The sequence below is a fragment of the Vipera berus genome (genome assembly GCF_964194415.1).
Source record: "Vipera berus genome assembly, chromosome: 1".
NCBI lineage: Eukaryota > Metazoa > Chordata > Lepidosauria > Squamata > Viperidae > Vipera > Vipera berus.
Genome location: NC_138202.1, coordinates 310550892 through 310566648, shown reverse-complemented (window position 1 = coordinate 310566648; position 15757 = coordinate 310550892). Strand labels below are relative to the sequence as shown.

General features: G+C 40.6%; 1 protein-coding gene across 1 annotated transcript in view; it reads right to left on the bottom strand.

Annotated features, from left to right (window-relative positions):
* USH2A (usherin) overlaps positions 1-15757 on the bottom strand; it is a gene marked incomplete at both ends in the record, with an annotated part of 493855 nt that overhangs the window by 389520 nt on the left and 88578 nt on the right. Inside the window, 2 exons of the mRNA XM_081312822.1 lie at positions 1524-1682; positions 9405-9568. Of these exons, the coding sequence (XP_081168948.1) occupies positions 1524-1682; positions 9405-9568 (323 nt within the window). The remainder of the gene's footprint in view (positions 1-1523; positions 1683-9404; positions 9569-15757) is intronic.

Here is a 15757-nt window from a genome sequence, read left to right as displayed (position 1 = left end):
TAGGCAATGGAAGAGGCTGTTAGTGACTGTTGGACATGGCTAGTGTTGTATTTGTGCTGTGTGGATTGGAGGTGCTGGAGGTCCTCTGTGCATCCAGAAATGGTGGAGAGAAGAATCTGCAGCTTGATGACTCAGTAGACACAAGCATGATTAGAAAGCAAGATCTGCAGAGCAGATTGGCTAATGGATTGCTACGTTTGGAAGGATTGACAGCATCAGTGAGGAAAGCTTGACCAAAGCACTGGCATTCAATAAGCTATTTTCTCCTCTTTCCCTTCTCATCCCCAGGCTAAATGCAGTAAAGTGAAAGTAGTGAAGCAGTCTCATGAGTGAGCATATAAACGTAGAAATAAAATTAGAACTGATAGCAGTGCTCCAATATCTCAGGGGCTGCCACAAAGAAGAGGGAGTCAAGCTATTCTCCAAAGGACCTGAAGGCAGGACAAGAAGCAATGGATGGAAACTAATAAAGGAGAGAATCAACCTAGAACTAAGGAGAAATTTCCTGACAGAATGGTGGAACAATTTGCCTCCAGAAGTTGTGAATGCTCCAATACTGGCAATTTTTAAGAAGAGATTGGACAACCATTTGTCTGAAATGGTATAGGGTTTCCTGCCTGAGTAAGGGGTTGGACCAGAAGACCTCCAAGATACCTTCCAACTCTGTTTTTTCTATAATTCTGTAAAAATAGGATCTCTGAGTGAATCAGGGGGAGAGCACTTGGGACAGTTAAGAACCTGCAAAAAAGTTATGTAAAGAAATGTACTTATAGTTGATAAGCTAAGCCCTGTGTGTGTGTGTGTGATGTAATTTTGTACACACACAAATATCTCAAATATTAATTTATTAAATGTAAATTAATTGAAAAGTACTGTAACAATAGGCGTCAGTATAACCTAGAAAAGATGTTTGTGTGTTTATGTGTTCAACTACAAGTTAGAAAAGTTCTTGTCCTTTTCCCACTCAATTCATTTGTAAGAATATCCTTTTTTTGTTTTAATTTTCTCAGTTTATTTATGTCAAATAGCATATGCCAAGATCCAATTCTAATTGTATGGATCCTATGTGTACCAAACTAGCATAGGTTGTATAAAATAATAAAGCATTCCTTGGTATCTGAATGACAAAAATGTAAACATTCCAGGAATCTGGGCTGCTTTTCTCTACACAGAAACCTAATATATCAAGAGGTTTTTTAAAAAATAAATATGAATTGAATAAACAGGCTAGAAATTTCTTCACACATAACATACTTTATATCACGTTGATTTAAAAATGCAGCAGCAACAGCAAATAGATTGGGGTCAAAGAAGAAAATGTGACTTTAAAACCCACAAAGAAAAAGTTGAAATTACATTTACTTGATGTGTGAAAAAAACAACAGCCAAGATATTATATATGTGGAAGAACATGTTACCCAGTGCTCCAATCGAGAATAAAATGAAAAATGAATAAAATAAAAAAAAAACACTTTTGAAGTAAACAAACTATGAAGGCATGTATTATATTAATGAACACTCACTGTAAGGAAGGTAGTCCTCTGTTGTGTAGATCTGACTCCCATTTCTGTATAGTTTGTAAGCAAGCCAATTTGAATTGGGAGAATCAGGTGGATTCCAAGTGACTCTGATAACTGAAGAATTTACAGTCTGCCCTTTGGGGGGAGGCTGCTCGGAAGGAGCTAGATTAAAATGAAGATTGAAAGAAGACAATTGCCACAGTTTAATAAACTGACATGCATCCTGCTAAGGAAAAGATTGTTAGAAAGCTCCCAGATCTTTGCTTCATTAAGAAGGCCTACCATTTCAGGCTTTTCTTACAAGAAAGCTTTAGCATAATTACAAACCAAATTTGTGTGTCAAACTAATAACCTAGCACAGTGGTCTCCAACCTTTCTGGCTTGGCAGACTGGCTGAGGTGGTGATGGAGGGATGGTGGGGGGAGGAAGATGGGGAGGATTTCATATATTCATGTGCATGCGCACACCACTTTCACAAATGCAGCTTTACACACATACACACATGCACACCTTCACCCATCACTTTCTCGGTCCAGTTTCAGGCAGAGGGTCACAGACTGGAGGTTGGGTACCCCTGGCCTGGCATATATTAAAAATTATAAATGCAGAACAAATGCCTTTCAAATGGTACTATTCACTGGATGAAACCAAAGTATAGTTAGATATTATTTTATCTCCCCACACTAACATAACGCATGCAGGTTGAATTCAATTTTCTTCAAAGGGACCTCTACATATGGTCCAATGCATCATTTAATCTCGAAAACCACCATAGATCCCAAGGTTCTGGAAATGATTCAGAAGATGTGCTTAATAATATGTGGAATGGGTCTAGGAGAATTCGCTGCAGCCAATTTGCCATGGCCAACTTGTGGCTACGGTTGTCTTTATAAAATATGTTTTCCAGCCTTTTCTTCCTGGAACTGATAATTAAAATTTAAATTTATATTCTTATTTAAGATTGTTATTCTACTTTTAAAATTTGAAATTCTTTATACAGGTTGAAACATAATTATTACCAAGTTTTTTGTTATTATTATAAATAGTAGTATTACTATTCTGTCCCTTAGGCTTACATAGTAGCATCATTTAATATCAACTCTTCACTTCCATAATAATCAGTGTAAAAAGCAACCACAGAAGGATGGGGTGGGGTGGAATGGAAGAATAGTGTGCTGCCACCACGTGGCTGTTCTTGGGAAATTATAATATGCTAATTGGGTCTGGCAGTACCTTCCCCCTTTGTGATGTATTTCCTATCCTGCTCATGATGCTGTACTAGGATCCACCCCTTCTGGGTTGGACTTCCTCCTTCTCCTTGTTCCCTTGTGTTCCATCCTCCATTGTAACATCTGAACACAAGCCATGAGGACAGTAATCCTGTTACTGTCTTTCGACTGTTCTGAATCAAGCACATTGTATTGTGATTTTAATTCCTTGTTAAGACACTTACTGGTCTGTTTAAGCAAATTTAGTCACATTTAACGGCCCTTTCCAGACAGTGAACTCATAAAGCACCTGGTTCATCTGAAATACCTTTATTTTGCATGTAAAAGGTGGTTACAGCAGAGAAGGTGTGGTCAGGTGAAGTCTGGACGGTACTTTAAGGTCGAAAGACAGTAACAGGATTACTGTCCGCATGGCTTGTGTTCAGATGTTACAATGGAGGATGGAACACAAGGGAACAAAGAGAAGGAGGATCCTAGTACAGCATCATGAGCAGGATAGGAAATACATCACAAAGGGGGAAGGTACTGTCAGACCCAATTAGCATATTATAATTTCCCAAGAACAGCCACGTGGTGGCAGCACAAATAGAACAGAACAGAACAGAACAGAATAGAATAGAACAGAATAGCTTTATTTGGCCAAGTAAGGTTAGACACACAAGGAATTTGGTACGGAAACACTCAATGTACTTGTATATTATTTGCAAGCGGTGAGGCGCTCCGACCCTCTGCTTCTTCCCCGAGATCCTGGGAGCGAGGATGTGCAGCCTCCTGAGCTCCGGCTGGTGTACCTGAATGCCAGGTCCGTGGTTAATAAAGCTCCCCTCGTTAGGGATTTAGTTGAGGGTGAGCATGCGGACCTGGCTTGCATCACGGAGACTTGGTTGGGCCCAGAGGGTGGGGTCCCTTTGGTTGACCTCTGCCCACCAGGCTTCCGGGTGCTACACCGGCCACGAGCTCATGGTAGGGGTGGGGGAGTGGCGGTTACCATTAGGGAGACCTTATGTCCGCGGGAGGCCACCGTTTCTCAGATAGTCGGGTGTGAGTCTCTCTTTATGAGATTTGGTCCTGGGGCGCAGCTGGGCTTGCTGCTGGTGTACATTTCGCCCAGTCACACAGCGGCAGCCCTGCCCGAGCTGCTCGATGTCCTCTCGGGCTTGGTGGTTGAGTTTCCCAAACTTATAGTTTTGGGAGACTTCAATCTACCATCCCTGGGAGGTTCATCGGAGCTAGCTCGGGAGTTCATGGCTTCCATGGCGGCCATGGACCTGACGCAAGTAATTTCAGAGCCAACTCATGAGGGAGGCCACACCCTTGACCTGATTTTTTTATCTAGACGGTGGTTGGATGATCTAGGTGGGGGCTCTCCATTTATTATGCCCCTGTCATGGACCGATCATCATCTCCTGCGGCTGGTCTTCCGTTTTGCCACCCCCCGCCGTGGGGGCACGGAGCCAATTAGATGGTACCGCCCCAGACGCTTAATGGATCCTGATAGATTCCAAGCGGCGCTGGGGTCCCCACCTGCCTCCACTGCTCACAGCTCGGCGGATGCCTTAGTGGAAGCCTGGGAAAGGGCAGCCACTGAGGCACTTGACCGGGTTGTACCCTTGCGGCCCCTGACCCGGCGCAGATCCCAGCGAGCTCCATGGTTTTCCGCGGAGCTCCGGGAGATGAAGCGTCGGAAACGGGGCCTAGAGAGCTGCTGGAGGTCTAGCCGATCCGAACCCGACCGGTTGCGGTTAAGAACCTACATTAGGTCTTATCTCGCAGCGATGAGGGTGGCGAGGTGCAATTACTTCTCCACCCTCATCGCGTCCGCAGATAATCGCCCGGCCGCCTTGTTTAGGGTGACTCGCTCACTTCTTAATCAGGAGGTGAGGGAGGATCCCTTGCAGGGTCGTGCCGAGGAATTTAGCCAACATCTGTCGGATAAAATCGCTCGGATTCGGACCGGTTTGGACTCCAGCTGGGCAGAGTCAGGCGATCAGGACACGGGCGGTCTTGTCAATGTTACCTGGGAAGAGTTTGATTCTGTGACCCCTGATGAAGTGGACAGGATTATGGGGAGGCTGAGCTCCTCCACATGTTTGTTGGACCCGTGCCCTTCCTGGCTGGTTTATGCAGCTAGGGAGAGGACACGAGGCTGGCTCCAGGCGGCTATATCTGCTTCTTTGAGTGAGGGTTATTTCCCCACCGTCTTGAAGGAGGCGGTGGTGAGACCTCTCCTCAAGAAGCCTGCCTTGGACCCAGCTGTTTTGAACAACTTTCGTCCAGTCTCCAACCTTCGCTTTCTTGCGAAGGTTGTCGAGAGTGTGGTGGCGCATCAGCTCCCTCTGGTCCTGGATGAAGCGGATTATCTGGACCCCTACCAATCGGGTTTCAGGCCCGGGTACAGCACGGAGACGGCATTGGTCGCTCTGGTGAATGATCTCTGGAGGGCTCGGGATAGGGGATATTCCTCTGTCCTAGTCCTATTAGACCTCTCGGCGGCTTTCGATACCATCGACCATGGTATCCTGCTGCGGCGTCTCAGGGGATTGGGAGTGGGAGGCACAGCTCTTCAGTGGTTCTCCTCCTATCTCCTGGGACGCTCGCAGTCGGTGTTGGCAGGGGGGCAGAGATCGGCCCCTAGGTCTCTCGTTTGTGGAGTTCCTCAGGGGTCGGTTCTCTCGCCTCTCCTGTTCAACATCTACATGAAACCACTGGGTGAGATCATTCGTGGTTTTGGAGTTGGGTATCATCAATATGCTGATGATACCCAACTTTTCTTTTCGACCCCAAACCACCCCAGTGATGCCCTCGCTGTGATGTCCCGTTGCCTGGAGGCGGTTCGGGTCTGGATGGGGAGGAACAGACTTCAACTCAACCCTGACAAGACTGAGTGGCTGTACATTCCGGCATCCCGGGACATTCAAAATGTTCCATCTCTTTCTATGGGGGGTGAGCTCTTACCCCCCGTGGATAGGGCTCGCAACTTGGGAGTCCTCCTAGATTCACGGCTTACCTTGGAAGATCATATAGTGGCCGTGACTAGGGGGGCTTTCGCCCAGGTTCGCCTGGTGCGCCAGTTGCGGCCCTATCTGAACCGGGATGCCCTGTGTACGGTCACTCATGCGCTCGTGACCTCTCACCTTGACTACTGTAATGCTCTCTACATGGGGCTTCCCTTGAAGACCACTCGGAGGCTCCAACTGGTACAGAATGCGGCCGCGAGAGTTGTCTTGGGAGTTTCCCGGTACTCCCATGTTACACCTTTGCTCCGCGAGCTGCATTGGTTACCAGTTGTCCTTCGGGTGAGGTTCAAGGTTTTGGTTACGATCTTTAAGTCCCTACATGGCATGGGTCCGGGATACCTCAGGGACCACCTGCTGCCGGCATCAACTCCCCTCTGCCCTGTGCGTTCCCACAGAGAGGGCCTCCTCAGGGTGCCGCCAGTCAAGGAATGCCGACTGGTGGCCCCCAGGGGGAGGGCCTTCTCTGTGGGCGCTCCGGCATTATGGAACCAACTGCCGGTAGAGCTCCGGACGGCATCAGACCTCCGAACTTTCCGTCGTGGCCTGAAGACCCACCTATTTGAAATGGCTGGTCTGGCCTGACGGGGGATTATGGGTTTTAATTTGTTGTTTTAGATTTGTATTACTGTTTTAATTGGGCATGGGTTTAATCTTTTTTAATTTTTGTATTGTCTTTTTTATATATGCCCTGTGAACCGCCCTGAGTCCCTACCAAGGAGAAGGGCGGTATACAAATTAAATAAAACTTAAACTTAAACTTAAACTTAAACTTATTATAGAAATGAACTACATTTCTATTTGTTCTACCTTAGTACAAATTTAAGAATTTCCTCCTTGGCATGTTAGCAATCACCGTTCACTTATATAGGCTCCCTCTTTGGAAAGTAAACCTATACATAAAAGATAATTCTTTACCTTAGTTGTGGATATGGACATTGAAGAGACAGTATAAAGAATAAATCTCTTAAGAGTGCCTTGAAGATGACTTGATCATTAGCAATATAGCAGAACAGTCTCTTCCTTCCTTCCTTCCTTCCTTCCTTCCTTCCTTCCTTCCTTCCTTCCTTCCTTCCTTCCCCTTACCTCCCTCCGTTCCTTTTTTGTGTCTGATTCTTTTTTTTTCTTGTACTGGAAGTAGCATCAGCAAATAACATTTGAAAATTCAGAAAATTACCTTCTTCACCAATTCAGATTCTGCTGCAGTTTCATGGCCTGTCAGTGCATTTCTTAAGACCACTACTGATGTTCCAAAGCTCATAGTGTTTAGAAAACTACTTCCTAACCTTTAAAGTTTGAATTATGCTACCTTGCATTTTCCCAGTATATATTCCCATCAAACTGCTTTTGATGTCAATTTAATGTTTATCTAATATAGTGCAAGGATATAGTATGAGAGTTATGTTGATGAAATAGATGATATGATAACTTTGTGAAAGAGAAGGGTTTCTTTTTATATGACTAATATATATATATATATATAATTAATTATTTTACTGCCACTATATAAGATTTTAATCACCCTTAAATTTTATTAATTTCACTTTGAAAGAATAATGGAAATTACACAGAATTAGATAGAGCAAATCAGCAACAAAGGGGAAAATATTATGTAAATCCAGGCAGATTAAATATTGCCTGCAATCTAAATATGGGAACACAAGATCTTCATGCATGTCAATAGCTATAAAATTTATACATGTCCCTGCTGTATACAAAGCATTGCTTTTATAAAATTCAGAAATTGGAGCTGAGTAATTCTGAGTTCATGATTATTGCCTAGATATTATAGTAAGGTGGATGAGGTGCAGAATGAAGAGAAAACCTGAGACACATTCCTTTTACAATACCATGAATATTATTTTAAAATAGGTACCATGTATGTAAATGCATAATCAACCATGGTTGAGAATTAAATATTTCTATATGTTTAAGAAAATGATGATGATGTAGTGCAGTGTTAGTTGCACTGGATCTGGGCATGTCTGCAACAATCCTGATACTGATACGGGGCCTATGTGCTCCTTTGATTGTCTGGAAGGTAATTAGGAGGCAGGATGGTTGGACTGCCCAGTTCTAGAATTCTGTTCAGTTCAGTTAATGTACAGCTGAGTCCTGATATAATGGGCTTCTCAATCCTGAGAAAGAGAATGACAAGTTTGCAAAATATTACAAGTTCATTGCATTTGCACATTCCTCTTTCATCTGGAAAATGGGTAGCCATCAAGTAGATAGCAAGAAAATCTATGAATGTCCACCTTACTTAAAGGTAAATAGGGTGCTAAAGTAAAGGCCTCCTGGTAGTAGGTTTTCTGTAATTTAAATCCATTTCTCCCTTTCAACAATCCAGTTAATAAGAGCTGGTAAGAATCTACTTTTCTTTTAAATTAGTGGCTACTAGGGTCTTGACACTTGTAACATTTCTTTTCAGAGGTAGCCCCATTGAGCTCAATGAAACTGGCACAAGCAAATTGATGGGGATTATTCCAGTGGGAATATTCACCCTGTATTTAACTCGCAGCCAAGTCAGAAAATATATAGCTTATATCAGCACTTTGAATTGTATTTGGAAACCTACAGGATGCCAATGCAGGCCAACAGTACAGATGTAAAGTAATAACTACTATTCCACATTCAGGTCCCTGAATTTTACAGCAAATGAAGCTTCTGGTTTGTCTCTGAAGGCAACCCCATGTGGTAGTGTAAATGGGAGACGATGAGAGCATGAAACATTGTAATAAGGTCCTCATATCGCAGATAGAGTCACAAAAGTTGCACCTGCTAAAGCTCAGCCAAAGGACCCTGGCCAGGGCTTCTACCTGTCATTGAGCAGGATCCAAAAATCCAGAAGGGTTCCCAAGGGATGGACCTGCTCCTTCAGTGGTGGCCCAACCCCTCCAGAATGGAGCTATAGCAGAATCCTGATGTACAAATAGTACGTCTGACTTGCTAGAGTTCAGTGTAACCTTACTTTTTCCCATCTGAAGCTTCCCAGCCCCCAGGATAAAACTTTCAGTGTGCATTCAGATTTGTAAGATTCTGTTACTGTAAACTTGTAGTAGCAATCACAGGTTTGTTTTCCTAGTCTATCTCGAAGGGTTGACATTGGTCTTGCAAATCTCAATTTGCTTCTCCTCTCCCTCCCTTTATCTTCATGTGAATTAGAGAATCTGAAATACTTTCTCAAATTACAGTTTTGTCTTGGACTCAATTTTTTTTTTAATTTGACTAATTTCTTGTTTGTAGCTCTTCCTTTTATTCCTCAGGGTAATTCCTACAAGTTATTATAGTTATACAGTTGTTGTTTTTTTGTCCGCTTATTTTAACAAAGTGGGTTGGATTTAATCAATTGCTTGTTGCATAGAATTATTGCTGTGAGTTGGATATCCATATAAATAAAATAAATAGGAGTGGAGACTAGGAATTAGTTGTCTAACATCTCTAGATACAAGAGGGTTCTGAATGTTATATATGGAATTTCAAGTTCCAAAATGTACCTCCAAATATATTAATATGGGGGGATTAATTCATTTTATTATGAGCAATATCAATTTTAAGAATTATAATTATATTGTTATAACAATCATTAAATTAATAATAGCCATTCAACTGAAAAAAAATGCAAATTGATAACCACTCACTTTTACTACAGCCAAATAGGTTGTGGACATCCAAATTGCTAGCATTGGGAACACAGTTGTCACATTTTAAGCCAGCTGCAAATTGTTTACACAAACATTGTCCAGTAATGGAATGACAAGTCCAATTAATAGCTCCAGCAGGATGACAATTACAATGCTGACATCTATAAACAAAAACAAATCATGAAAGTAATGAAAACACATTAACTGTTCAGTTAGACACAGTAGGGCTTAATTCACTGGCTTCTTTTAACTAACACAATTAGTATCACAAATGAAGAACTTAAGAAACTGAACTCTGGTAGCGAAAAACTTAAATATATTTAAATAAAGAGTTGTGTCTCAAATTTACACTACGGTACAGTGTTTTTTTCATTTAACCACTGCTCTTAATTGTGTCTGTGGTGCATTTGCAAAAGTTAGATAGTAGAACATAAATAGAGGTGTAAATAGTTTTTCTAATGATCTAGTCCCAAACTATATAGGACTTTATATATCATATTACCCTCATATCAGAACAGCTACACTGATCATTAATTGCTTTCTGAGCTCAGTTCATATGCACAGTGTTTTATCTGACTAAATGTGATGTTAAAAGTGAGTAATCAAAGATGTGTAATATCTCCTTGGCTATTAAATGTATTTACAGACTAAATGTATAATGGTTACAGTGATTTTAGAAGTATACATGTTGGGAATATAACATGTACGTGTTAGTTAATTTGCTGCTTATGCCTGAATGATTTGCTATAAATGTTAGATAATTCTTTTGACCTGAAAATTAATATTTCAAAGACAAAGGTGTGTTATGTTTTACAAGGGAAATGGGAAAACATTGTAAAATTATACATAAAGGAAGAGAAATTAGACTAAACAGATGAATTTGTGTAATTTGAAATCTCTCTCTCTCTCTCTCTCTCTCTCTGTGTGTGTGTGTGTGTGTGTGTGTGTGTGTGTGTCTGTTTGTAAGTATAAGTAATTCAGCTATAGTACTGTCCAATATAGTTCAGCAAAAGCTTAAATGTTTTATCCAAAAAGGACCATGCAAACTAGTATCAGATGATACTAGAATCCTGGCCAGGATCAACAAGGGCTATGTCACTTAGCCAAGAATCAAAAAATGTTTTATTACACTGGTTTTAAATATATTTTAAATAGCCCACATTCGCTGCAGCACTGGCATTATGATAACACCTTTATTGCAGGATCCATTCTGAGCCGGTCACTAGGACCAAAAGTTTATTTGGTCATCTGGATGAAAGCTTTCAGGATCAAGCTAGAGCCCATCCTCAAGGAACTTCTCATTCTCCAGAATTTGTGTACTGGGCTGTTCTGTGCTTTGTATTTCTATGGTGCCTGGTTTTGTGTAGTTTTTGGTTGTTAATTAGACATGTTGATGGCTGGCTAGTAAATTGTTAGTTGTTGTTTCCTTGTGTCACTGTGGCCTCCACTCCTAAGTGCCTAGTAAGCTGGTGGTAAATCAGCACTCCTATTGACTGACTTCCCATTTCCCAGGCTTCAGTCATTTCTCTTGCTATTTTTGTCTCTGTCTGACCAACAATCTTAGTAGCTGTGAAATTGAATGCCTGCCCTTGTTCACTGCAATGTGAGGCTACCAATGAGTTCAGAGATAACAATCGCTTATATTGTTCTGCAATTAAATTGGTACTATAATTATTCAGGTCACACATCCTCATGTTTTGTCTTTTGTAACAGTTCTATGTACCGTAAGCAGGCCCTGCCAAATGATATGGAGTTCTAAGAATTACATTTTTGGCTTGTATTTTCAATTTTTATGAGGTCTGAGAGACGTATCCAGTCAAAAATTCATTTAATCCTACCTCAGGCACAATATTATCTGGGCAACCTTGTGACAGTCACTCTCTCTCATCTCTAAGAAACAAAAAATGGCATTTACAAATGGCAATGGCACTTCTGAAAAACCTTGCCAATAAACCTGCAGTGACGGGTATAGGCAATATTCAGGAGTCAAAAATTGACTCTCTCACACATATACATCCAATAACACACACACACCCGATGTTGCATGTATACTTAATCACTTCCTGTCTGACATTCTGAAGAAAGAGAGACTCTAAAAGAACTATAATGATTATTCTAGGCATGCTTAATCAGAAAAAAACTCTGCTAACTTCAACAGGCTTACTTCTACATAAATTCCAGCAAAGTGTCTTTGTTGAAATACTCTGCAAGAGGCCCAGTCTGAAAACCCATTGTTTTTGCTGAATCTATACAAGCATGGCATCCTTTACCCTCCCTCTGTGTATTCCAGTGCAAACCCTCCCTCTAGCTTTCCAATAACCTCCATTATCCCCCACAAAAACATAGCATTCTATCCAGTCAGTACAAGAAAATAAATAAACCTGCTCTGAGACTACTGATAAGTAGCAGTTGCTCATCTGACTATTTTATTATTTAGGTTATCACACCAGATATCAAATGTAAATCTATGGAAGACAGCCCCTATTGGGTAGATGTTTTACTTCACGCTTTAATAATATGGCAACTTCTCTAATGCTTAATAACTTTGGACTATAGCCAATAAAGTTAACAAATGCATTTCCTCTTGCACAAGTTGGAGCATTTAATTTTCACAAGTGCTCCCAAACCACCCATAAGTGCCTTCTGTTCCACTCATAACTCTGCTGTTACAGATTGCAATATCTTCTGGAACCGAATGGTATGGATGATAGCAATGCATAATGTTGGGGGGGAAAAAACCTCAGATGCTTTTGACTGAATGAGATTTTTGGTAAGTCAGGGATGAGCCACTCATGGCCTCAAGGGCACAATGATGAAATTCAGTGGCAAACCAATAACATTTGGTGACATAATTTTTGTTTTTAAAAATGAAATAAGTGCACATACATCTGCGAAGCCTCTGCTAGGTTTAATTCATACTTCTAATATATCACTTTTCCCCCACTCCCACCCCAAAAGAAGAGATTTTACCATATTCCCTCTAGTGACATTGTCACACCTCCAGGCTACCATCGCTTCTGGAGGCTGAAAAAATGCTCATCTCTGTGCTATATTAAAGGATTCAAACAACTCATAATTAACAGGACTACCAAATGGATCCCAGGGTTGGAAAACTGTAGTTAAAAATGATTTGCTAGTTTTTATAATATTTTATATTTATTGCCTCATTGTGATGAGAGGAGTGGGTGTTTTAGTATCCCTGAGAAAAATGCACAAAGAATGTCCAAAGGGTGTACCAAAAGTATATGCTTCCAGTAGGATCACCCACAGCCTGAAGAGCATCCCAACTGTGCAGCTGAACCAAGGGATGACCCTATGCTAGCAACCAGTAATAGAGGAAGATTACATCTGGAGACAAATTATCAAAGCAATTATTTCAAAGTCAGTGGAAAAAGACAATGGTAAATCACATATTTTTATGAAGAAAACACTACATGGGAAAAGAGTTACCAGGTGTTCATTTTGGTTTCAAAAAGGCTGAAGAACAGAAAGCATTATTGCTGCTGGGTAATACCATGTTTCCCCAAAAATAAGATCCGGTCATATTTATTTTTGCCTCCAAAAGAAGAACTAGATCTTATTTTGGGGGGATGTCTTACTTGCTTACCTTAGGACTGCCACAGCGAGGCCTCCCATGCACCCACACAGCTGTCACACCGCTGCCAAACTTCTGCTTGTGTCTGCTTGTGGCAGGATGCCATGTGGTGTGTCATGCCAGTGTTGCTGCTCGTGGCAGGAGGCTACATAGCACATTGTTCTGATGCTGCCACTGTGGCAGAATTGCTGCAAGCTGAATGGCGGCACCGGCGCAATACACCAAATGGCATCCTGCTATGAGTGGTGGCACTGGCACAATGTGCCACATGGCATCCTGCTGTGAATGGTGGCACGGGTGCGACGTGCCACTTGGCATCCTGCCAAGAGTGGCCACAGAAAAAGTGGGACAGCAGCACGACAGGTGACCTGGCTGTAGCAGTCTTGAGGTAAGTGGGTGCAGGGTGCGTGGGACAGCTCCACCCCTCCACCCCACTGTAGCTTGATTTTTATGCGTGCGCCTCATCCCACCTCATGCAACTAAATGGCGGGGTTTTAACTAGGACTTATTTTTGAAATAGGGCTTATATTAGGCACATATATAAAAATCGGGCTAGGTCTTATTTTCAGAATAGGTGTTATTTTCAGGGAAACACAGTACATACTGGAAAATTGAGAAAGTCAAAGAACATCAAAAAGAAGTCAGTTTGTGCTTCACTGGTTATAGAAAGGCTCAATCGTGTCAAGTTGTGGAATGTGCTTAGAAAAATGGAAATCCTAGAACATTTCATTGTCTTCATGAGAAACCTCATGAACTTTATGTCAAAAAAGACTCCAGAGAATATCATGGACAGCCAGGAAAACAAGCCAATGGCTCATCAAATAAATGAACCAGAATTTTCACTTGAAGTGCAGATGACCACATTAAAATTATCTATTTCAAATGAATTATGTGAAGAAGTAGCTTTCTGGAGAAGATTCTAAGTCTGGGAAATATGGGATAAAAGAAAAGAGGATGACCTCAGCAAGATGGATGGATTCAATGCTAGTGTCAATGGATGATACTGTAAGACCTGAAGGAAAAGTTTAAGGATAGATCGTCATTGAGAAAACTCAATCTATGTGGTCACTAAGAGCTGACATCAATTTGATGACACGTAATAAAAAAAACTTCAAATGTTTAAAGTTTTTAATCAGAGAGAAAAGAAAAAAAAAACATTTATTGGAAGGCAATGATTTATTTCACCCTAAGCTATGCTATAGCTATTATAGGAGGCACATTCTCCTTTTATCATTTCCTAACTTACCAGGGTGAGAAACTTTGCCATGAGTTTTTAGTAGCCATAACTAGAAGGTCAGTGGTGAGATTCAGCCAGTTTGCACCGGTTCACCAAAACTGGTAGCTAAATTTTGCTGAGTTCAGAGAACCGGCTGAATGTACACCGTTTCCAGAAGTCTGTTCTAGGCCTGGAAGGCCTGGAGGAGGCCTCCCAGGCCTAAAATGGCCCACCAGAAGTACATGGATGCTTGAAGGGCTGCTTTCAGCCACATCAGTCTGCCCTATTTTAAGATCAAGAATAGGCCTCTTTTATTTTGTCCCCTTGAGAGGTGGTAAAGAGTTCCCATTCTTCATTGTCTCACTTAAATAGGAAACATTTTTTTGAAATCCAGCACAGCCAGTTTTAAGGAATCTTTAAAGGCATATTCATATATTCAAGCACTCCCTTTAGTGCTTTTATTTTTCTAAAATTAGATGCTTTTCAGTGGTTAAATTATGAATTTTAATTACTGCTTCTTGTTAGATTCGTAAATGTTTTATTCTGATTTCATTACTGTAAGACCAGAAGTATTTTAAATGAACAAACCATGCTAGGTGAACATCTTATACCATTATATTTCTTATTTTCCTGTAAGCAATGCATGTGTCTCTTTTTGGAAAAAAAATCAGAACTCTTCAGAGAAACTTGTTAAATGTGTAAAAATTATTTAAATGTATTTACATAAAACAGATCATATACAACTGGCAGTTGTGACAGACTATTTTAAACAAATTTAAATGACTTTAAATAAATCTTACTATTACTATTTTAGTAACTCTTACAACTGCAATTGACTTTTTTTTAGGAGTTGTTGTTGGTTGTTTTTTAGTAACTTTTACTGTGTGATCTCCTGAGTTCAACACCCTTTAAAAGGCTGATAAAAGCTAAAGAAAAAAAAAGCTGCAAATTTGTTTTATGGAATAATATCCTTTGGGACTAAATAATAATAAAAATATTCTTTCTTTCTTGAAAACTACATCACTGTCATTTCTTTTCTTTCACAGTCTCTCACAGAAAGGGTATTTTTCCCAGAACTGTATTAAATTCTTTCATCTGTAGAAAGTCAAGCTAAATCCCCTTTCAAAAAGAGATTGCTTAATCTCTGAACATAACAATACATAATGTTATAGTTTTTCAGAAATATATAAAATTGAGTGTGTTATGTGATATATTCATTTTACAATATTTACTTTATATTTTATTCACATATTTATTACTTAGCTTTTATTCTAGATGAAGGGGTTTAATGTATCTCAGGCAGTGAAATTAGAGAATAGTTTCTCCCAATATTATTAGCTCATCAGAATAATTTAAACCAGAAAAAAGAACACAAGTGGAATGACATAATGTACTGCAAAGAAAATTAGTTCAGAAACCCTTGTATGAAACATTGTAAAGAAGACCAAATTATTAATCTCTTATTGTAACTGAGGCCCAAGAATAAGATATTTCAGCATGTTGATACGCTATATTAAATTACTTTCAATATTTGACTAC